Source organism: Callospermophilus lateralis, chromosome 11 (genome assembly GCF_048772815.1).
Source record: "Callospermophilus lateralis isolate mCalLat2 chromosome 11, mCalLat2.hap1, whole genome shotgun sequence".
NCBI classification, from domain to species: Eukaryota; Metazoa; Chordata; class Mammalia; order Rodentia; family Sciuridae; genus Callospermophilus; species Callospermophilus lateralis.
In genome coordinates this window covers 26570687-26595365 of record NC_135315.1, presented here as the reverse complement: position 1 = coordinate 26595365, position 24679 = coordinate 26570687, and the positions used below count along the sequence as shown (strand labels likewise).

The 24679-nt window shown below is 37.7% G+C and overlaps 2 protein-coding genes across 9 annotated transcripts in view; one reads left to right on the top strand and one right to left on the bottom strand.

The window, feature by feature from the left end:
* Nucleotides 1-17398, bottom strand: part of Utp18 (UTP18 small subunit processome component) — a 37254-nt gene extending 19856 nt beyond the window's left edge. Inside the window, exons 1-5 of the mRNA XM_076871667.1 lie at nucleotides 16975-17398; nucleotides 15322-15434; nucleotides 10534-10632; nucleotides 5520-5587; nucleotides 1706-1794 (exon numbers count right to left, since the gene is read on the bottom strand). Coding sequence (XP_076727782.1) covers nucleotides 1706-1794; nucleotides 5520-5587; nucleotides 10534-10632; nucleotides 15322-15434; nucleotides 16975-17316 — 711 coding nt within the window. The 5' untranslated portion in view covers nucleotides 17317-17398. The remainder of the gene's footprint in view (nucleotides 1-1705; nucleotides 1795-5519; nucleotides 5588-10533; nucleotides 10633-15321; nucleotides 15435-16974) is intronic.
* Nucleotides 16981-24679, top strand: part of Mbtd1 (mbt domain containing 1) — a 64299-nt gene continuing 56600 nt past the window's right edge. For 6 of the 8 annotated variants that reach the window (XM_076871658.1, XM_076871664.1, XM_076871662.1 and 3 more), the window contains exons 1-3: nucleotides 17836-18058; nucleotides 18671-18732; nucleotides 23149-23244. The gene's annotated coding sequence lies outside the window, so the exon portion shown is untranslated. Of the gene's footprint in view, nucleotides 17774-17835; nucleotides 18059-18670; nucleotides 18733-23148; nucleotides 23245-24679 lie in introns of those variants that run through there. The other 2 variants (XM_076871659.1, XM_076871660.1) reach the window with 2 other exon arrangements.

Below are 24679 nucleotides of genomic sequence, written 5' to 3'. Positions count from 1 at the left end.
TCAAATTAAGAGATTAAATCACCAAATGTCTAGATTTAAACTTTAAAGCATTAGCATACTATCATTCAAGATACATTCATTTAAGTTAGGAGATTTTCACGTCTGGAGAAATTTTACTTAAAACTACTGCCCTGGTATCTCTGTATCCATAGCTCAAGTGTAAGAGGCACCATGCAATTGTCCCCACAGCTCTATGGTTGGCACAGACTGCTTTATGTTCTCCTCCCAGGGTACCTGGTTGCTAGTTTAAAGTGATGGTAATCTCATGAATCACTAGGACTATCTTCAGTTACTGCTTCTAGCCTTACAGGTTTTTTCCCCTGCATCAAAAATTCAATTAAAAACAAAGATGGGTTGGGGATATACCTCAGTTGGTAGAGTGCTTCCTCGCATACACATGGCCCTGGATTCAATCCCCAGTACTACCACCAAAACAAAACAATGCAAATCAGGTATGATGGTGCACACCTGTAATCCCAGCAACTTGGGAGGTACAGGGAGGAGTGCATTGCAATTGAAGGCCAGCCTAGGCAACTTAGTGAGACCCTGTCTCAAAATAAAAAATTAAAATAAAAATGGTTGAAGATGTAGCTCAGGAATAGAACACATGTGTTCTCAAAATGAAAATAAAAAAGTGCTGGGGATATAGTTCAGTGGTGGAGCATCCCTGTGTTCAATCTCCAGTACCCACCCCCACCACCCCCAACAAACAAACAACAACAACAACAACAAAAAAAAACTAAAGCAAGTAGCATATGAATATTTGTTTTGTTTGTGAATACTGAATTAAATTTTTATACGAACTACATTTTCAAAGGAGTTGAATGTATCCTATGAGGAGCTGAATGAACTGACCTCATAAGGTGGGAGGCAGCAGAATCTTTCTGTCTCCTAGTAATTTACCATGATAATTCCCTTGCCCCATCTAAATACACATGCTGTATTATGGGGAAATATTTATGTCATAAGAAGGTCTATTAATTTGACACATATTTAACTTGAATCACTGTTCTGGGTAGGTTCTTGGTTACCACAAAGAACCAGCTAGATACAGTGATGAGTTAAAAAATAAATAGTATAAGCCACTTTAGATAGTCATTTCTGAGGTTACATTTGAGCAGAAAACTAAGAATGAGCAGGCCACTAGCAGTGCTTGAAGGACAGACAGAAAGAGCAAGAGCAAAGGTTCAAAGGCAAGAAAGACTCAGCATGTGTAAGAAACAGAAAAGGCCTGCATGGCACAAGTAGGGAATTAGGGAAAAGAGGTCTAAGATGAAGCTGATGATGTGAACAGAAGTGGGATCACAAAGGGCAGAGTAGGCTACGATAGGAATTCAGAAGGTTTCAAAAGCAATGAAAAGTGACATGACCAGATATTTTATTTTTAAAAGCTCCCTCGGGTACTACATGAAGAATGGTTTAAAAAGAGGTCAAGTAGAAGGGGCAAGATCAGTCAACTACAAAGACACTGCAGTAGGTCAGGTGAAAGATGACAGCAGTATGGAAGCTGCTGCCAATGGAAATAAAATACAAAAGGAAAAGTCAAATAGGATTCCTAGAACTACTTGAGACATAATTTAGCATCTCTTAGGACAGTAAGTACACTTAATCCCACATATAATAGGAATCCATACATCTGTACTGGGAGGCAAACTGAATTTCAGAGGTAAATAACTGGATAGGTCCCAACTTTATAGACTCTCACCTTCAAGATTCCTCTTGGAAGAGAAGTTGATGTGGATATGAAATTCCCAGTCCTGTGCAACAAATCATCTTCATCCTCTTCACTTTCATCTAAGTTGAACAAACCCACAAAGCTGATCTTGAGAATCAACAAGATGGCCCATCACCTACCCCAAACTTCTATATTTCCAATTTCAACTCTCTCCAGCCTCCCAATCTTGATCACTTTTTTAAAACCACAATTGACAAAAGCAAAGCACATCTTAAAGAAAAGGGAAAAGATGACACAGTATGCAATATAGTTAAAATCAAAGCTTTACTGGAATGAAAGACTAACACACACACATACAGAGATGTTAACTAAAGATAAAGTGAAATAAGTTTAAACAAAGCCAGCATTTAATTTAAAAAGAGCAACTCATAATTATGGCAAAAAATACCAATAAGGTTGACAGCAGACCTAGCCTAATGACACACATGAAAAAGAACTAGAAAAAATTTCATTTTACTAAAAGATCAATGTCACAAACTCACTATCAGAACTTCAAAGAACTAACAGGGCTGTTTTTCCCCCTAGATATTACTGATGATTCTAGTATGGAGCAGAAAGAAGCTGGGCAAACTTTTTAAAACACTTATGGAGCTAAAAAAGCAAACAGTACTAGAAAGCCCTCTAGTTTCTCAAGCGGATCTGGATTAGGGCCACCAAAAGAATACACATGGAATTGAGAGTGAAATAAGAAAAATAAAAAAATCTTCCAGGAACTATTGAGAAAGAAACAAAAGAAACAAAATTCATCCAGCTTTATATCTTCATAATTCCTCAATGAAACTATATGCTCTGGGACTGCTCATGTGGCCTGCCCAATTACCTACTCAGAGCAAATATGGAAACCATCATCCTAGACCTAATTAAGCCACATGAATTTTTATATATAAGGTCCAGCACTCAATGAAATGTAACCAAACCAATACTGATGAAATAATGTGCTTGGGCACGATGGCACATGCTTATAATCCCAACAATTCCAAAGGCTAAGGCAGGAGGATTGCAAGTTACAGCTAGACCTCTCTTAACTTGGAGAGACTCCCAGCAACTAAGCAAGACCCTATCTCAAATTAAAAAATAAAAAGGTCTGGGGACATAGATGAGTGGTAAAATATCCCTAGGTTCAACCCCCAGTACAATAAAAAGAAAAAAAAAAAAAAAAAGAAATGAATAAGATAACTTGACTGCAAATGAAAAGGGAAAACAGACAATTCCCATAAGTAGTCTAGACAATGAAGTTGGCAGACATAAACTTCAAAGAATTCTGAATTGACATTCTTATACATATATAAGAATAATGAAAAACAATATTCAGAATTGAACCAAACAATTAGAAAATTTTTATAAAAAGACCCTAATGGAAATTCTAGAATTAAAACATGAAGTTATTAAAATTTAACCCTGAATGGATGTTATTTTTAACAGTGTATCAAAATTAGTTGAAGAGAGAATCTGGACAATGGATCAAAAAAAAATCCATACTATAAAAGTATAGGGGGAAAAAAAGAAAATACAGAAAGCATTTAACAAACATGCAAACTGTCAACTGGAGGGAAGGGGAAGGGTTTAAAATTAAAACAATGATAATAACAAAACAATCCTTAGTACTAACAAATTTTGGAGCTGTGTGATGTTACTTTTGTTGTTCTATTTGAAGGGGAGGACTTCTCTTTTAAAAAACTCAATTATGCATTTAAAAATACATTGGAGAGAATTGTGAAGCTGGGTTCTTGTCACCATTCTGCTAATAAGTATACTGTGGGCAAGTCACTTATCTCTTTGAAGCTCTCTCATCTGTAAAAATGAAGGTGGATTTAGGCTAGAATATCCCAGATGGTAGCAGACTGGCAACTACTGACTTTCCGTTTACTTTTTCCCCTGTGCACAAAGCCAAACAAAACTTCCTGGCATCCCTCAAAGTTAATGTAACCTCATGATAGTTACAGCAAAAAAAAAAAAAAAAATGTAGGCAAAAGTATCATAAAACCTTTCAGGTAAAGCCAATAATAAACCTCCTCTGGGGAGTCAACTTATGTCAACACCTTGGACAGTTTCAAAAGGAAGACCCACCCAGAAACAGCAGACCCTTCAATTTAGATCCCTTCTCACAAGCCCAATTTGATGTGCAAAAAAAAAAAAAAACACAGAAAAAAACTTCTATTTGATTAAACTGCTGGGAGCTGAATGATTTACTGTTTCAACAGGTAGCACATCCTTATATCTATAATTACACAGATCTAAAAGGTTGGTGATTTATAAATGCAACATTCTAAAATGCATAATAAAAACACGTTTCATACAGGAGGATAGAGTAGTGATCTAGAGTCTACAAGCATGTCATAAAAATGGCTAAAGGAACAAGGGATGTTTAACATGTTAAAAACAAAACAAAAACAACTTAGACATTTCTCAAAAGAGCTTTATAAGATTAAAATTATAAGAGCTTATGTAATCCATATATGTTCAAAAGGTAGGACTAGAGTTGTTGGAAGATGAGTCTCAAAACAAATAAATAAATAAACAGTTCCAAAAGAAAAACAGTCTAGTAACAAGTACAACATTATTTCATATATTTAAGCAGAGGATAATATCATAGAAAAGATTCTTGAAGTGGATGAAATCAAACTATATCATTAATATTTCCTTCAACCTTTAAGAGCATCTGATTAGAAACCAGGTTATTTTTCCTCTCAGACTGAACTTTCCAACAAAATTATACAAAATACTCACTCCCTGACTTAAAAACTGCAAGGGCTGATGGGGGTGGGAAGAGGTGGGTAGAGGTGGTGACAATCAAACAGCACTGGTTAGATAACAAGGACGCTAAGGAAGGCAGTCCTATACTATGTGGGAAGATATATATTCTAGACTTCCTGGATTTCAAAGGTTAATTACAAGACTAAAATTTATAACTTGAAACACAGAAACCAAATTGTGGCTAAGCCATCTGTATTTATAATATCTAAACTCAAAGGACATTAAATACCAGAAGACAATAATGATACGAGCCAACTTTAAAAACTAGAGTGGAAACCAGATTTTTATGATCAATCATCTGGGCTTGATCTGACATGTACTTCATAAAAGACAAGAATATTACTTGATTTTCCTTAATCCTATGCCATAACGCAACATAGCTCTATTGAGAAAGAAACAAAATTCATCTACCCTTTATTTTCCTTACAGTGCAGAATATACTATCTTGAATAACCTTTAATCTTAAGTGCTTGGAACCAGAAGTGTTTTAGATTAGACTTTGGAATATTTGCATATGCATAATGAGTTATTTTGGGAATGTAACCCAAGTCTAAACATGAAATTCACTTATGCTTCTTATACCTCTTATACACATAACCTGAACGTAATTTTATATAATATTTTTAATAATTTTGTTCATGAATAAATTTCATGGTGTGGAGTTTTTCACTTGTGGCATCATGTTGGTACTCAAAAAGTTTCAGATTTTGGCATAACTCACTTGAATCAAATGTATGAAAGATGAAAAAAATTAAAATTAAAAATTAAAAAAAAATTAAAAAATTTAAAAATTTAAAAAAAGTTTCAGATTTTGGAGCAATTCAAATTCGAGTCAGGGATGCTCAACTTGTATTAAATCTTCCACTATTGAAAAAGGCTTTCCTCAGAGAAATGGTAGACTTCAAAACCAAATATTTTTTTTTCAAAAAAGTTCTACTTGAAACACTAGTTTCTAAGGAACCTAAGAAAGCTCAAATAATAACAGAATAGGCAAAGGGACTTATTTACTAACAAAGCTATCAACACTCACCATCTGAAGATGTTTTCCGCTTATTAGTCTCTGCCCAGGCAGGTACTCCTCCCATCGCATGCTGAAATCTAAGCAAAAATACTTTTTCAAAAAATATTGTGAGGGCTAGGGTTCGCTCAGCAGTAGAACGCTCACCTAGCATGAGCGAGGCCCTAGGTTCAATCCTCAGCACCACATAAAAATAATTTAATTAATTAAAAATATTGTATCCAACTACAACTAAAAAATAAATATTTAAAAAAATATGTTGTGGGGCTGGGGATGTGGCTCAAGTGGTAGTGCGCTCGCCTAGCATGCGTGAGGCACTGGGTTCGATTCTCAGCACCACATAAATGTAAAATACAGATATTGTGTCCACCTTAAAAAAAAAAAAACTAAAAAAATTAAATATTTTTTAAAAATATATATTGTGATAATCACTGTATATTCATAGAGCTTGATACATCTAAAAACTAGTTTAGAGCACCTGAGAGAACATACAGACTTTCTTCCACAGAAGTTACTACCATCAAAAACAGAAGTTATCTTTACTCACAAGGAACAGTCTCACACTGCTTATTTTGAAACTTGAAGGAACCTCTCCCCACCTCAACTAGCAGATACAGAACACCTGGATACCTATTTGTTGTTAATTTATGTCTAGTCATATGACTATTGTTCATTTCAAAACATCTTCGATGTCGGGACTAATTAAAGAAGTTATAATACCAATGTATGTAACTGAACAAGTCTGAAAGAAAATGACCAGATTGGTAAGAATATAAAAAACTTCATCTCATATCATTAAAATAAAATGGGAGCATTTTCCTCTATTATAAAGTAAACTTTAAGAGAAGCATGAGGATGAACACTGAAAAAAAGGGAGAAGCGTGCTGGCTGTATTCTGAACAACTAGTCAGTGAAAGAGGACAAAATGTCATTGCAATTTTTTAATGCAGAAAAACTAGCCCAAACTAAGCCAAGTAGCCATAAAAAAAAAAAAAAAAAAAAAAACTATTTTCAGAAAATATAGAAAAGGCAACACAGAACTGTGATTCTTGAAAGAAGGAAGATAAACAAGGTGAGCCCTACCAATACCAGAAATTTTCCCGATAGCATTTAAATTTGGGGAGGTGGGGTGAGTCATATCCCCAGCCCTGTTTTGTATTTTATTTAGAGACAGGGTCTCACTGAGTTGCTAAGCACCTCGCTTTTGCTGAGGCTGGCTTTGAACTCAGGATCCTCATGCCTCAGCCTCCAGAGCCACTGGGATTACAGGTATACACCACCATGTCTGGCCTTTGATGGCATTTAAGACCCTGGCACAGAACCAAGAAAAAGGACTGACTTGAAAGAAGCTACTCTGAAAAGAGCAAGAGAAAGAGCTTGGGAAATCTGCATAAAAGTACAATGACAACTCTTCTGAATACTAAGCTCCACACTGAGTTTCATGAGGTCAGGCAAAGAAGTACAAAGGAGCTAAGTCACACAGAACCAAAGGCCAGACATTCAAGTTGCAACCAGCTAGAGGGAAAGTCCTTACTCAACACTCAAAATTCAGCAGACATCCCAGAAAGACCATACCTTAGTAGAGGGACTAAACCAGCCAAGAGTAAGCACCTCCCCCTAGACCTGCTTAAAAACAAATATTGAAAGAATCAAAGTGATTTGTAAGCCAATTAAATGGCTGCCAAGACAAATAGCAAAAAACAACACAGCCCAGAATCCAACTTGCTACACATTCAATAAAGAAAAACATGAACTATAACAGAAGAAAATCAGACAATAGAAATAGAAATAACAGACATGACAGATTAGCACTCAAGAATAGCACTCAAAGATTTTAAAATATAATATATCAAAGCATTTAAAGGAAGTATGAACTATAATAAACTATCATATAAAGTAAAATAGAAAGGTTTCAAGCTGAAACTATCCTCTAAAGCTAAAAAATACAATATCTGAAATAATAAATTTGCCAAATGAGTTTAACAGATTCAAAAGACTACATGCTATATCATCTCATTTATAGGACATTCTGTAAAAGGCAAATCTATAAGGTCAGAAAACAGATCACTGTTTGTCAAGAGCTAATAGCATTATAAGTAGAGGAGAGAGGGTTGACTACAAAGGAGTATTTGACACCTCTGGGTGTGACAGCTATGTTATATATTTGGATTCCCTACCTTAACTGTGATGGTGCTTAAATGACCGAACATACTTAACAAATTCTATGTCATACTGCAGAGTATGCATCAATAAACCTACTTTTAAAAAATAGTATGCATGAAGCCCTGCAATAAGTGAAAAAAAGATTCCACAGTGTGCCAAGTGTGGGGTCACCAACTGTGATATGGCCAGCCCTGAAGAAGCTCTAGGCCAGAAATTACTGCCCCCAGGAGTGGAGCCCTATGAAGTATTCAACACAGTGCCAAATGCAAAGGACCAGATTAGATGGCCCCAGCAGTCTATAGTGCAAAGGGTAGGGAAATGGGGCAGTCAGACCTGCAAACAGCCATCTGGAGGCCTTCAGGGGAAAGAGTGGGCCTATTTCTGTCCTTACTTCTTTTACTCATTCTTTCAACCCTTAAATATATTCATTTTAAAAATCTGTTTCAAACTGCCACCTCCCCAAAAAGGGATGATAATGCAAAGAACCTCTAAGAACATAAAAAAATGTAAAGCTTTTAATTTTTAATTTTTTTAAATTTGTTAAGCTTGAGTTGGAAGTATCAAATTTTTAAAAAATGTATACATCCTAGCTCTAGTCAACTTTTAAAGAGCCTAGAAACAATAAAATCCTCATAACATTAACTATATTCTAGATATGATTTCCCACTGAAAGGAAGCAGGGTTCCTGGGAAAACAGGCTGATTCAGGGCAGGGAAAGGACAAAGTAAACCTAGAATACCTTTGAAGCCAGAAAGGATAGGAAATATGAACACAATAGCCAACTACGAAGGGCTCCTCCATAGGCCAGAGCTGGAAAATTAGAGCAAAGACCTATGACAATAATTGATTATAACACACCGAATAAATAAAACCCCATAAATCCAAAAGAAAATCAGTGAAATCCAGAGGGGAGGGGAGAGGGGACTTCTTTTCAAAAGATCAAAAGAAGGCCCACCATTAAAGTAGAATGAGAAACAGAGTAAAGACCATAATTTGCAAACTAAGTACACTAATACTTGCAAACAGATAACTGGACAAAACAAGACACACAACAGAGCTCAAAATGTCTAAAACCAACTCACAAAGACCCATACATTCCAAAATAAGACCACAAGCAGTTAACAATATGCAGATTTCTAATAACTTGTCTGGCTTAAAAATTCTGAACAATCCCTACCCAAGACCATAATTATTTAACTTCTACCCTAAATTTATCCCTATGGCTAACCTCAGGCCCAAATTCCATAAACATCCTGCCGGAATTCCGTCACAGACACTCAGATTCTCAAAATGGTGCTTTCTCGGGCTGGGGATGTGGCTCAAGTGGTAGGGCGCTCGCCTGGCATGCGTGCGGCCCGGGTTTGATTCTCAGCACCACGTATAAACAAAGATGTTGTGTCCGCCGATAACTAAAAAATAAATATTAAAAAAAAAAATTCTCTCTCTCTCTTCCCCTCTCTCTCTCTCCCTCTCTCCCCCCCTCTCACTCTCTCTTTAAAAAAAAAAAAAAAAAATGGTGCTTTCTCCTGTTCAGCAAACTTAATAAAAACCAACTCCATGTGATCAAAAGGCTTCTGTTATCATCTACATATGCGCATTTCAACAACAGAAACAGAAAAAAACACAATTTTGCTACCCTTAATGTAATAACTACTTCAGGCAATAATAATTATCAATGTTTTAAACCCTTAGGTGAGTTTCTGGGTTCATTCAATGCCCAAGAACCTCACATATTATTTGCTAATTGGAAAGACGAGGTTAAGACTTTCAAAACAAAGCTATCTAGTGGTACAAAACCCGCAGCGATAATGCTTTGCATTATTGGTGATGCAAATAATAGAAATATTAGTAATATCAGTAACAGTTAGTACACATCACCTTAACAAGATTCCTGCAAAAATGTTTCAGAAACCCAGATAATGGAAGATCTCCACAATGAAAAAAATAATCAGACTGGGGAGGAGAAAATGGGAAGTTAACTGATTATGGATATAGTATGATGAAAACATTTGGAAACCACAATGAAGAGATCATTGTACAATATTGTGAATATACTAAGTGACACTAAATTGTGCACTTTAAAATGGTTACATTTCTTAAAACTAAAACAATAGTTACATTTATGTGAACTTCACCCTCAATGAAAAGTCAGAAAATGAGACTATGAGACATTCTACAAAACATGCCTCAACATTAAAAAAATAAATAAAAACAAAACAGTATCATGGGGGGAAAAGCCCTAAAAGATGGAATATACTGTTTTAGGTTTAGAGAGATTTAAGAGATGTCAAGTCAAAATATAATGAATGAGCTTCATGAGAACTGAAGAAATTAATACTGGCTGTCCATTAACTATTAATTTTCTTAGGTGTAGCAATAATATCGTGACTATGAAGAAAAATCTCTTTAAACTTACGTGATGCACACTGAGGAAACAGGGGACAAAGTGCTGCCTTATCTGCAGCTTATTTTCAAATAGACTGGGAAAACACACACCAAATACGTAATACAAATATGGCAAATTTGTTTGAAAAAATCAGTGTACAAGGTTAACAGGTGTTTAAATACAATACTGTAGCAAAGAGATGGTTTATTATATAAAAATTAACAAGCAAGTTAACAATATTATTACTGATTATGTTTAGATGATAGCATTTCAAGTTTTCTTTCAAATTTTCTTTGCATCTGTTGCATTCCCATCCCCCAATACTGACAAGTAATCACTGCTTTCAACAGCAATGCTCCTACTGTTTCATAATGGAAATGTGACTATCCAAGAAATTATTATAGTCAAAGATGGAACAAACCAAATAAAATGCTGGTTACATACTTCTTGACAAATCATATGAAAAAGGACACTTACTCTTCTTTCAGTCTCTTCTGAAGTTTATCTTTTGAAAGTTTACTTTCAGTTGCATTTTTCATCATATCTTTCCGAAACCGATTGTTCACCATGTCAACCCTATAAAACACAGAATGACATATTATAAACAATTTTCAGAGTCATTATAAACTGGTGCTGCCTTTAGCATTTTGAGAAAACACTAAATGGAATTTGTAAGATAGATTTGTAAGATGCAGAACATCTCGCATATATTTTTCTCCATTCTTCCTCCTTTGACGTCTTCAATATTTTAAATCATCTAGCTTACCTTATGGAGGGCTGGAATTTCAGAAAACTCTGCACGTCTTCTCTACATACATATACCATTCTCTAAAATAAATCCCAGGTAAGTCAAAGAGTTAAGTGTACAAAAAGCAAATCTTAAAATACCATGAAGGAGCTGCACACGGTAACATATGCCTATAACTCTAGAAACTCCAGAGGCTGAGGCAGGAAGACAGCAAGCTTGACACCAGCCTCAGCAACTTATAAACCCTGTCTCAAAATTTTATTTAAGGGGATGTAGCTCAGTGGTAGAGTGCCCCTAGGTTCAATTCCCAGTACAAAAATAAAAAAATACTATCAAGGAAAAATATAGGCAAACGTCTATCTTTCTGATAAAGAACATTTTACTATTAAAACAAACAGTAAGAGGCTGGAGTTTTAGCTCAGTGGTACAGCACTTGCCTAGCACATATGCGGCATTGGATTTGATCCTCAGCACCACATGTAAATAAATAAAACAAAGGTATTGTGTCCGTCTACAACTAGAACAATATTTTTTTAAAAAGCAACAATAAAAATAATGAATGAGGGCTGGGGTTGTGGCTCAGCAGTACAGCGTTTGCCTAGCACGTTCGAGCTCTGGGTTCGATCCTCAGCACCACATAAAAAAATAAAATAAATAAAATTAAAAAGGTGTTGTATACAACTACAACTAAAAAATAAAATATCAAAAAAATAATGAACGAAAAGTTTCACAAATCTGACTTATCTAAAAATTTAAAACTTCTGTGCACAGAAAGCTGAGGGTAAGCCTACAATAAATGAGACACATAACAGTTTGAAATTCTCAATATTTAAGAAACTTGACATACTAGTATCATTAAAAAACAGCCTCCAATAGATGGATATAATACAAAATACTTACAGGAAATGCCTGTGCCACTATAATGCACCAGTTAAAAAAAATACGGGGGAAAAAAAAAAAGATATGCCAGTGGCTAATAACAGAAACATTCCGGGGCTGGGATTGTGGCTCAGTGGTAGAGTGCTCGCCTAGCATGCATAAGGATCTGGGTTCGATCCCCAGCACCACATAAATGTAAAATAAAGACACTGTATCCACCTAGAACTGAAATATTAAAAAAAAAAAAAAAAAATTCTCAATACAAATATCACACTGAAAAAGCTGGGAAGAAACAAAAAATAATCACTGCTTTTCAAAACGGACTTCAAGGGAAAGGTAAACTGGTATGCAGTTTGGTAGTATTACTCAAGAGTCTTAAAAATATCTGTGCTCTTGATCAAGTAATTCAACATCAAAGAATATTTCTTAAGAAATTAATTTAAAAAGCATAAAGTTTATTTATAAAGATGTTTATCTCAGCATTAAGTTATTAAAGGGAAAAGTAAGGAAATCTATCCATCCAACAATAGGTACATAAATTACAGTTGGCTCACACAACAGGCTACAACATAGCCACTTAAAAAATGTTGATAAGTGGAAGGAAGAAAAAGGAGAGAGGTTAGGAATAGGAAAGTAGAATGAATCAGACATAACCTTCCTAGCCTTGTATGTGAATACACAACCAGGATAACTCCACATCATGTATAACCACAAGAATAGGATCCTAATTAGAATGTTTACTCTTATGTATAACATTATAAAATTTGCCATTCTACTGTCATGAGTAACTAAAAAAGAACAAAAATAATTTTTAAAAAGTTGATAAAGGTCTTTGTGATAAGTGGGAAGAAAAATTGAAAGCATTCCCCCTAAAAACTAGAATAAGACAGGGATGCTCTCTTTCACCACTTCTATTCATTATAGTCCTTGAAACTTTAGCCAGAGCAATTAGACAGACGAAAGAAATAAAAGGAATACAAATAGGAAAGCAAGATTCAAACTAGCACTATTTGCCAACAACGTGATTCTATGTTTAGAAAATCCAAAAATCTTCACCAGAAAACTTGTAGAATAAATGAATTCAGCTAAGTAGCAGTCAGATATAAAATCAATACCCATAAATCAAATGCATTTCTATACATCAATGATGAATCAACTGAAAGAGAAATTAGGAGAACTAATTTCATTCATAATAGTCTCAAAAGAAATAAATAAATAAAATACTTGGAAACCAATCTAAGAAAAGAACTGAAATACCTCTACAATGAAAACTACAGAAGGAAATTGAGGAACACCTTAAAAGATGGAAAGATCTCCCATGCTCTTGGATAGGCAAAATTAATATTATCAAAATGGCCATTCTACCAGATCTGTTATACAGATTTAATGTAATTCCTATTAAAATTCCAATGGCATTTTTCATAGAACTAGAAAAAGCAATCATGAAATTCATTTGGAAAAACCAAGAGATCCAAAATAGCCAAAGCAATCCTTAGCAAGAAGAGTGAAGCAGGAGACATCACAATACCAGATCTTGAACTATACTACAGAGCAACTGTAACAAAAACAGCATGGTATTGGTACCAAAATACACAAGTAGACCAACGGTAGAGAATAGAGGACACAGAGACAAACCCACATAAATGTGGTTATCTCATACTAAACAAGGCACCAAAAAACATACACTGGAGAAAAGATAGCCTACTTAACAGACAGTGTTGGGAAAACTAGAAATCCATATGCAACAAAGTGAAATTAAATCTATCTCTTGAGCTGGGGTTATGGCTCAGCGCTCACCTAACACCTGTGAGACCCAGGGTTCAATCCTCAGCACCACATAAAAATAAATAAATGAAATAAAAAAAAAAAATTGTGTCCAACTACAACTAAAAAATAAATATATTTTTTTAAAAATCTGTATCTCTCACCCTGCACAAAAAAATCAACTCCAAGTGGATCAAAGACTTAGGCACTAGAACCTGTGCTTAAAAGAAGAAAAAGTGGGACCAAATCTCTACCATATCGGCTAGGAACTGACTTCCTTAACCAGACTCCTAAAGCACGAGAAGTAAAATCAAGAATCAATAAAGGGGTGGACTCAAAACTAAAAAGCAAAGGAAACAATCAATAATTTAAAGAGAGAGCCTACAGAATGGGAGAAAATCTTTACCACACATACCTCAAAGCACTAATTTCTCAAAAAACACCAAATAATCACCAAAAAAAACCCCAAATAAACCAACCAATAAATGTGCTAAGGAACTGAACAGACACTTCACAAAAGAAAAAAAAAATTGATCTACAAAAATGAAAAAAATATTCACCATCTCTAGCGATTAGAGAAATGCAAATCAAAACTATTCTAAAATTTCATTTCCCTCCAGTCAGAATGACAATTATCAAGAATACAAACAATAAGTGTTGGTGAGAATGTGGAGGAAAAAAGAAACACTCATTCATTCCTGGTGGGACTGCAAATTGGTGCAATCACTAAGGAAAACAGTATGAAAATACCTCAGAAAACTCGGAATGAAACCACCATTTAACGCAGTTATCCCACTCCTCAGTGTATACCCAAAGAACTAAAATCAGCATTTTGCAGTGATGCAGACACATCAATGTTTATAGAAGATCAATTCACAATAGCTAAACTATGGAACCAACCTAGATGCCCTTCAACAGGTAACTGGATAAAGAAAATGTGGTATACACAATAAGAACATTACTCAGCCTTAAAGAAGAATGAAATTATGGCTTTTGCAGGTAAGTGGATGGAGTTGGAGAATATCATGCTAAATGAAATAAGCCAAACCCCAAGAAACCAAAGGCTGAATATTTTCTCTGATAAGCGGATACTGATCCATATTGGGGGGAGGGTAGAAGGACTTTGGATTATGCTGAGGGGAATAAGTGGAGGGGTACCGGGATGGGAATGACGATGGAATGAGATAGACACTATTACCCTATATACATGTATGATTATATTACTGGTGTGACTCTGCATCATATTCAGCCAGGGGAAGGAGAAGTTGTGCTCCATTTATGTACAATGTGTCTAAATGCATTCTACTGGCATGTATAATTAGAACAAATTTTAAAAATACTTTTTTTAAAAAAATGGGAAGAAACATTTGCCAATATGACTTTATGCACAAATAAATGATCAAAGTAAGTAGACAGTACATTTTCATCTACAAAAGTACATGCTGTGTGGGCTAGCTTTCTTTTAATCCTTTACTCGGTTTCAGACACTGCACTAAAAGCTTTACAGGCACTATTTAATCAGAACAGCCTCTGATAATACTTACTATAATTATGTTCATCTTAAAAATAAAAAGTCAGGTTCCAAACTTGTCCATGGTCAATTTGGAACTGGACAATTAAGGAAGCAAGCTCAGCTCTAACTCCAAATACTGTTTTTTTTTTTTTTTTAGTTGATCTATACTGCACAAAAGACACAGAGAAGAATGCCAACATGTTAACAGTAGTTCTCTCTCAAAAGGACCTGATTCTTTTCTTCCAAATGTTCATCAAATCTTCACATACTCATATATTTTTAAAGAGAAAGATTTTAAAAACCTACAGAATTACTTTTGAAGTATACAGAGGGATTATGAAAAAAAAGTTGGGCAGCTTACATTTCCTCCTCATCATCTTCTTCATCTACCCACACGGGCTGCTTCTGAGAAGGGAAAGAATCTTTTGCTTCATTTTCCACTTCCGAGTCATCAGAGTCTTCATGCAAGTGAACCTACAGAAGACAAAATGCCTTCAAGCACTGGGTTTTTCTCATGGCACAGTCAGCATGCCTTAAGTGATTTGAACAATGCTTTGTTTTTATGACCCTCTGATTAAACAATTGGAAAGAATGCTACCAAAACAAATGCAGGGGGCAGAAGCAGAAAATAAGACCAGGGAATAACACCTCCAGTTAGACAAGCAAAGCAAGCTGGAACAGTTAAGGAAAGCAAGTGAACATACTGACGGAAGAAAAGACTAAAGAAGGCAAGAACAAAGGGTAAGTTAATAGAGGAAGAAAAGGGCAGGAGAAATGCCCAAAATACAGAAATTACAAGTCCCAAGGCAGATTAGAGTTGAAGATAATAAATATCATTTAAGTCTTATCTCATATTCTTAGGCACATTGCTTGTTTCCTCTTACCCATCCTTAATCCCACTTCTTTAAAAAACGTTATATCAGACCATCAAATCTAAATCTAGACCATAAAAATCTCCTTTAAATTGTTAGTTTGAGCTTTCTTCAACCCATATGACAGCAATATCCCATTGACTTCTACCTGCATTACTACAGTTCAATGTGTTTCAAAGCCCAACAAACCCCACCTCTGGTAAGCTGTTTCTCCTGACTGTAAAACCTTCACCAGATTTAGCACACTTCCAAGACTAGTTCTCTATTAACTGGTTCTCTAGATTGCAGAAACTTTTCTCCTAAGCACCCAAAGGAGGTGGCAATCAGCAGATACTTGCTAAGTCAACAGTAATCCTTATCCTTTCTCACTTATCTAAAAGTTCAGTCCTTCATACACGTATTTTTTCTTTTCGAAGATTTTTTTTTCTCTTCAACACTTATCACCAAATACTTGAATTTCACTTATTTATCATTTCCTTATCTTCTATGCCACAAGCGCCAAGAGGGCAGGGATTTTTGTCAGTTTTGTCTATGCCTGGCAATCTCTTGGACTACAGAATTTTTTAAGAAGTACAATGCAAATATTACAATCAACCACAGAGCGTTTGCCATCACCTGGAAGAGTATCAAAGACCTACAAATATCTGTTAAATGAATACGTGATCATTTTTAAAAGTTGATGCACGACATGATCGCGCCGAAAGACTGTTAAAACGCTTATTCCCAGGCTTGTGCTCTCCAACGGATTCCATTATGGAATTGGAACTCCTTGAATCACTGGCAAGGAACCGGGGCAAGTGATGAAACCACCACCGCCAGCCAGACAGCAGAGCTGAGCCGCCCCAAATGGTCACGACTACAGTTCGTAAAACAAAAACGTGTTGAGCGCCTGCTGCATACAAGGCGCAGTAGCTCCTCCCGGGCAGAATAAGGCGTGGTCTGTGCCCGCCCAAGCTTGCAGTCCAGCGCGGGAAGGCCGGGTACGCAAAGCGGCGCCCCTCGGCGCCAGCCTTCAGGGCTCCCTCCCTCCCTCCCACCTGAGTGCTCGCCGCCCCAGGTCGCCCAGGCTCCGCCTTCAGAACCTCGCCGCCCGCCGCGCGCCCCGCCTGAGCGCGCTCGGCCCGCGCCCAGGCCTCCCTCACCCGCGGGCCCCGCAGCCGCCGCAGCAGTGCGTCCTCGTCGTCCTCGACATCACCGAAAACCAGCTCTTCCAGGCACCGTTCTACTGCCGGTTTGTCCTCCTCCAGTGTCAGGCGATTCTGCTGCCGGAGCCGTCTTTCCTCCGCCGCCGCGGAGACAGTGATCGAAACGGCTGCAGCGGTCGGCTGGGCCGGCGGTGTCCGCCGAGATGAAGGGGCAGCCTTTTGGGGTGGCCCGCCCATCCCTGCCCTGGCTTTCTGGTCTGATCTCATTTTGGTCTTCCTGTCCGGCCTTGCGCGGGCTCTCGGTTCGGGTCTCATCCGGCTCCTGCGTTCGGGCGGCATTGTTGGGTTTGAGAAGAAACGCAACCGCTCACGTGGAGCTGTTCTGCGCACGCGCTCCGTCGCCTCGCAAGCTGCCACCGAGGAGTTCCCGGGGGACCCGAAGGAGCTTGCGCAGCCTCTGGCCACGTGACCAATACCACTACGTCACTCCCACTCCCCTCGCCAGCCCCTCCCCGTGTGGGAGTTCCTCCGGGAGGGCCAATCTTCCGGGTGTAGGGGGACGCGGCGTGATTGGAGTGGAAATTTTTTCCAACACAACAAATGCAACATATTGAAAGGTGCGCAAGACAGCCTGAGTACAAACGGGGTTGACTGAATGAAACTTCTACTCTTCCTTCAGATCTTTTAACCACTGGACTTCACCCAAGCCCCAATTACCATTACTTCCCTTCGTTTTGGTACGGTCCTTAGAGTACGGAGCCTGCAGAGGGTCCCACGCTGGAGGAGAGAGAGGAGGGTAAGTAGGGAAGTGGGCCAATCGGGGCGCGGGTCACGGCGCAGGCGCGCTGGGGAGGGAGGGCTATGCTAATGTTGTTGATATCCTGGGGCCACCCGAGTTAAAGGGGGGAAATCCGGGGGCTGCCGCAGCCGCCACCAGTCTGGGCCCAGCTGGGGGCTCCCTTTAGTCGCCGCAGTCCCAGGGAGAGGCGCCTGCCCCCAGCTCGGGGAGGGGGCGCCGCGGGCTCGGGGAGCACGGACAACCCCTACCCATGAGGCCCTGATGGAAAACACAAAGGATCTGGTGAGAGCCGAGCGCGGCAGCCGCTTTGTGTACCAGGTGGGGGGAACGCCTGCAGCTCCCCGACCCCAGGAACCCCGCAGCTCCTTGACCCCGCTCCCAGGCCTGCTTCTTCATCCCACGCCCCCTCCCCCTACCGACCGTTAAACGATTCAGGGGTTCCCCTCCCCCACCCCCTCAGTCCCGGATTCGTTCGGGTTCTTTCCTCCACTCTCTGGGGGAAACAAATCGAGAAGAAAGTTTTTTTTATGCCCCCCACCCCAACCCTACCTGGACTAGGGAGAAAGACTGAATCCGACACTTACTTTTTTAGGCGCCCAGGGTGGGAGAGTGGAATGGAGCCCTCACTTTTTTGGGGAGGTGGGTGTGGGGAAATATAGTTTTGGTGCTTTGCAAAAAAAGGTACCTATCCGTTTGGGGACCGGTGCCGCGAGGCATTTTGCACGTGGAGGTGGAAATATTGAAAGGGGGCGGGGTGGGCACGTGTGGGAAGGAGAGGTGGGAGGGGTGTTTGGGAAGCCGCCACCAAGGCCGCTTACTTAAAAGGGTTCCAGATCGGTGGGCTTCTAAGACTACTGCGTTCTCTTTTGTGAAATAAAAATCCTAACATTTCAGAGTCGGAAGAAACATTAGAGGTCACCCAAAGCAGCCGTCCCCTCTGCAGCCTCTGAAAAGTGGTAGGTAGTTTGGCCTCTACTAAACCCCTACAAACACTGAGTGCTCACTACTGCCCAGGAAAGCCCCTTTCGTTTTTAAGTAATTCTCACCCTTTACCTACCCTTATTAGACCCTTCAGTCTCATTCATGTCCTGGTTAAGTTGCTCCTTTTTTTACTTCTCAAATTTTCTCTCACATCCTCCTCACCCACCCACTGCTCATTGGCCTATATTTTGTGTGCCAGGAAAGAACAGCAGGGAAGTGGAGTGAGGGGGGAGGATTTGAGAAAGTGAAGGCCAGCTGAAAACTTTGCTGGGTCAATTTCAAGTGTACTGACTTATATATCTTAAGATGGTTGATACTCTTCTGACAGGAAACTAGAGAATTGAAATCAGGATTTCATGGCCATTTTTCTCTCACTAGTGCAACTTTTTAAAGTTAGAAATTTCATCATCTCTGTAGTTCTATCACAAAACACATTTGCTTGTTGCCTCACTTTCCCTAAGGATGCCTAAAATTGCATCCTGGGGAAAATACTAAAGCCCTTAGAAACTTCAGCCTGGTAGAGAACTGATCAGAACTGCTCTCCATCATTTTTTAACAGTTCTGTCTTTTATGAGATTTGAAATTATGCAGCACTTTAATATTTGCTTGGAGTTTGCAATTTTTTTAATGCTCCCTACATTAAAAAGCACCAGTATTTGTCACTTGGTAGTTCGCTTTCAAATATATATTGTGGCTCAGTCTTTTAATGTTCTTCATTTAGTGAGTTCTGTTGCCTCCAGTAGTTTTCTTGGCAAAAGAATCTTGGGGCACGTGTTTTTTTCTTCCTAATATGGTGAAGTGGGAGTCCAAACATAATGTAGAAGTAATGCATCTGGTCTAAAAGAGAGCCAATAAATTTTTTTCCTAAACTTCCAGGCCCCTGTTTAGAATGTTAGAGCACATTTTTTTCTTTCCTCTCTTATGACTTAGAGACTTGCTTTGCTCTAGTGTGCTTAGGCTGGTTTTTATTTACCTCAATACCAAAGACTGTTTAGAAAAAAAAATAGATTTTTTTTTGCACCACCTCCTCTGAATAACAAGTAGCTTCTATATTTATATAGAACCCATACTCAAGGCTTGTGAATAACTTGTAAATTACAGCAAAACCTGTCTTGAGCAAGTTTCTGTTCATATGTGAAGCCATGTTTTTCAACCATACAATTTTTAACTTTGTGAACTTGGACATGTAATATTTTCTTAAAAATCTAGTCACTAAAATTTAACATGGAATTGAATACTAGATCATGAAAATACTAATAGAGCTGTATAATTGTGTCTTTAAAGTTGTAATCAATATGGAGTTCCAAGTTGTTTTCCTGCTTGCTTTAAATGTGAGCTGTCACAACATAAGTTGACTAACTTTGAAACCATTTGCCCTCTAAACATACTAGACAGGAACAACTGGTTTCACTTTTAAAGAAGACACTGCTGTATCTTTTATGATTAGTTATATGTTGACATTATTATCGAAGCCTTTCTGGATAGTCAGGTGCTGCTTATAGTATTAATTTTGGTAATTAAAATGAAATAACTTATTTTAAAGTATGTTAAAGCATATAATATTGGTCAAATAACGTAAAATCATAGTTCATGACTGAAATTGACATATTAACCTCATAAATCTTAAACTGTGGGGCTGGGGATATAGCTCAGTGCTTGCCTCACATGCACAAGGCCCTGGGTTCAATCTGTAGCACCACAAAAAATAAATAAACCTACCTTAAATGACCTACTAAAAGCCAGAAATGCTCGGTGATCTCAATGACTACCTTCTAAACTTAAAAGAATCACTATTCTTTGGTGTCTCCTTGTTTCTCACTTTTTCATTTTTAAAATCTTTACTAGATAAGATTTAACCTTTAACACTTAGAGTTCAGAGTAAGACAGTTAATATGTCTCATTAGTCTTAGGTTTTCAATTCCAAGAGAGATAAAACAGAACAATAGGGAAAAAAAGTTCCTAAGTAGTTACAATAAGCTTAACTGTGTCTTCCAACAATAGTAGTGTATTAACTATCCCAGACAACTTTTTTTTTTTAAAGAGAGAGAATTTTTCAATATTTTTTTTTTAAGTTTTCGGTGGACACAACATCTCTTATTTTATTTTTATGTGGTGCTGAGGATCGAACCCAGCGCCCCACGCATGCCAGGCGAGCGCGCTACCGCTTGAGCCACATCCCCAGCCCCAACTTTTGATTTTATGTGAAAATAACAAGTTACTTTAGTTCTTTGGTTGGGGGAGGGTACTGGATTGAACCCAGGGGTGCTTAACTACTAATCTACACCCCCAACCCCTTTGTATTTTTTATTTTGAGACAGGGTCTCACTAAGTTGCTTAAGGCCTCACTTAATTGTAGAGGCTGATCTCGAACTTGCAGTCTTCCTGCCCCAGCCTCCCAAGTTGCTGGGATTACAGGTGGGTAGTGCCATGCAGTTGAGATTTTTTTTTTTTTTAATGAACATTTTTTAAGGATTTAGTTCCCATAAACTTATAATTTATTTTTTTGCTTTGCTTCAGTCAAGAAAAGGTGCCTGAAGGGGTTGTGGCTCAGCAGTGGAGTACTCGCCTGGCGTGCATGGGGTGCTGGGTTCGATCTTCAGCACCACATAAATGTAAAATGAAGATATTGTGTCCATCTAAAACTTAAAAAATAATTATTAAAAAAAAAAAGGTGCATGAATAATAATTCCATTTGAACAAACTCTATAAATGTAAGGTAGGATGAAGTGGTGGAGTGAGGGGGCCCTGGAAAAGTAGGTTAGAGTTGTGATTCTGCCACTGTCTAGTTGCATGATAGTAGTTGCAGGTCCTGTGTCTCAGTTTTCTCATCCCAGTTGAAAAGTTGATGTATAATCAGTTAGCATTGTCCAGTAGAACTTGGTGCAGTGGTAGAAACGTCCTATATTCGTGCTGTCCACATATGACTATTGAGCACTTAAAATGTAGCTAGTAAACCAAAGAACTCAATTTCAATAGCCACATATCTGCCAAATTGAACATGCAGGTATAGAACAGTGTTTTTCAAATATAGCTAGACTTCCCTCTTGGAGGTTTTTGTTAAAAGTACGTACTCTTCCCCTGGATATAGTAAGGTCTACAGTAGTAAGGTCTGCAGTAACATCTGAGAATTTGTTTTAAATATATGCTCTAGAGGGTTTTATTTTTGTTTTGTTTTTCATCAGATTAGTTAAAGAAACACTGCATAAGAGATTTCTGAGCACCCTTCTAGTTCTTACTGTGGTGTTGATAACCTAGCATTTAGTATAATATAAATGACCTCTGAACAAAGTGAGCAAACTGGGCTCTATCTCTGGCTCTGCCACCTTCTGACCTGTGATCTCAGACAAGTTTCCTAATCTCTTTGAGCTTCCTATTCCTCATCTGAAATGTGGGGTGAGAATCAGCCTTGCTTCCCTTCTGAAGTTTTCTATAAACCAGAATCCCCTCTTCTCCCTTTTGACTGGATTATCTAATTCATGCTCTATTCTTATAAAACTGGTTGTATATAAAGTTCATTCATTTATTATATCAATTGCAGCCACAGTTTGCAGTCTTAGTTGTAAAGTGGGCATAATGAGTCTTAAATTTTTTTTGATTTCTGATGCTTAGCATAACGATGCGTGTAGCTCCATAAATATTGACTAATATCATCTGTTTATTTACTTTTAGGCTTCAAAACTGTAATTGATTAGTTATAGATTATTTTATATGCCAGAGAAATATCCCCTTACTTTACATATATGTATGTAACTCAATTTTTTTTTTTTTTTAGTTTTTTAGTTGTAGTTGGACACACAATACCTTTATTTTATTCATTCACTTTTTTTTTTTTTTTTTTTTTAAATATGGTGCTTAGGATCAAACCCAGGGAGGCGAGTGCTCTACTGCTGAGCCACAACCCCAGCCCTGTAACTCAGTAATGTTCTATTGGTTAATGTTCAATGATTTCGCATCTTAGTACTGGGGATAGATTGAACCCAGGGGCTATCTACCACTGAACTACCTCCCCAGTCCTTGTTATTTTGAGATAGTATCTCACTAAAATAGTTGAATCTGGCCTCAACTTGTGCTTCTCCTGCTACTAAAAGCCGGAGTAGCTGGGGTTAAAGACATGCGCCACCATGCCCAGCAGTGATTACATAGCTTTTGAGCAACCAGCTTCAAATATATTTTTAAAAGATGATCATGCTAGGGATGTTGCATGGTGGTAGAGCATTTGCCTAGCCTGCACAAGAAACTGGGTTTGGTACCCAGAGCTTTCAAAAAAAAAAAAACACCAAGAGAACTATTAGGTTTTTTTCATTAGCCCTGATAATAATGATCTTAAAGACCCTCTAGGCCACCATGTGTTTCATACTTAATTTTGACAAGGTCATCTTATTTTTAATTAGCTTTTCAGGTTCATACTTAAGGATTCATAACTTTCTTCTGAAGAACTGAAAGTGTCCATGTGAACTATTTTATTTTATCATACATCTTCCTGTGTGGTAAGTGGTATTTTCCTTATTTAGAAGAGAAACTGAGACCCAAGTAATTGTTGCATCCAAAGTCATGATAATGATAAAACCAGAAGTTGGACCCCAAAACAGAAATTTGTATTTATCACTGGCCAAACTGTGCTTTTCATCCAGGTGTGGAATAAGGAAGAGGCCAGCGAGAGCTTAAAAAGCACCCTCACTTCTAAGTCCAGTCATCATAGAATATCTGTTGTGAAGTTTGTGAGCTCATGCATACAATGTTCACATTTAAAGTTTGAGAAAATATACTTGTCAGATGCCATCTCGCTCAATCCTGCCTGGAACATGAATCATCCTTTTGTCCAGTTATCCACAATTTTATCCACCCATTATTTACTAGCCATCTCAGTTATCAGACTATTAAGGTATTAGAGGGCTTGTGTTAAAATACCTTATGTAGGAGCCTGAAGCCATATTGATCATCTCATCATATAGGCCTTATATCATTACAAGAAGGGTGAGTATAGACTAAGTAGATATTTTGTCAGATTCCATTCATATAACTTCTATTATAGTATATTTCAATTATTCTCTTATGATTGTTAATCTTACTGTGCCCAATTTATAAATTATTATAGATATTCATAGAAGCTGGTAGAATTCTGGGAGGAGGAGAAGAATTAACTGGAAAAGTACATGAGGGAGATTTCTAGAATGACAGAGAAATGCTGTATCTTGATATGCATTCAAAAATATGCTTCACGTTTTTTTTTGGTGGGGGGCCAAGTTACCAGGAATTGAACTCAGGGGCACTCAACCACTGAGCCACATCCCCAGCCCTATTTTGTATTTTATTTAGAGACAGGGACTCATTGAGTTGCCTAGCACCTCACTTTTGCTGGTGTTGACTTTGAACTTGTGATCCTCCTGTCTTAGCCTCCCAAACTGCTGGGATTATAGACTTGTGCCACCATGCCCAGCATGCCTCAGTTTTGAAAAACTTAACTGTTAAGTAAAAGAGAAATGCAAACAAACTGCAGTTTCTGATAAACAATGACTAAAATACTATGCAACATAATCTGTACAATATATGTATTGTATAGTGAGAAGAAAATTCATAGCCCAATATTAATGAATATGCTTGTCTCAGAAGCAAAAAAAACAAAAAAAAGCCAAAAGAAAACACACACACACAAAAGTAAAAAAGAAAAGTAAAAATTAATGAGTTAGGAGCTGGGGTTAAAGCTCAGTGATAGCGTACCTGTCTAGCACATGTGAGGCACTAGGTTCAATCCTCAGCACCACATAAAAAATAAATGAATAAACAAAGGTATTGTATCCATCTGCAAATAAAAGAAATTAATGAGTTTACAAAAAAAAAAAAAAAAACTATACATCCAATTAATGAATCAATCCTGGGCCTTTAGGGGAAAATTTGCAAGACAGATAAACCATTAACTAATTT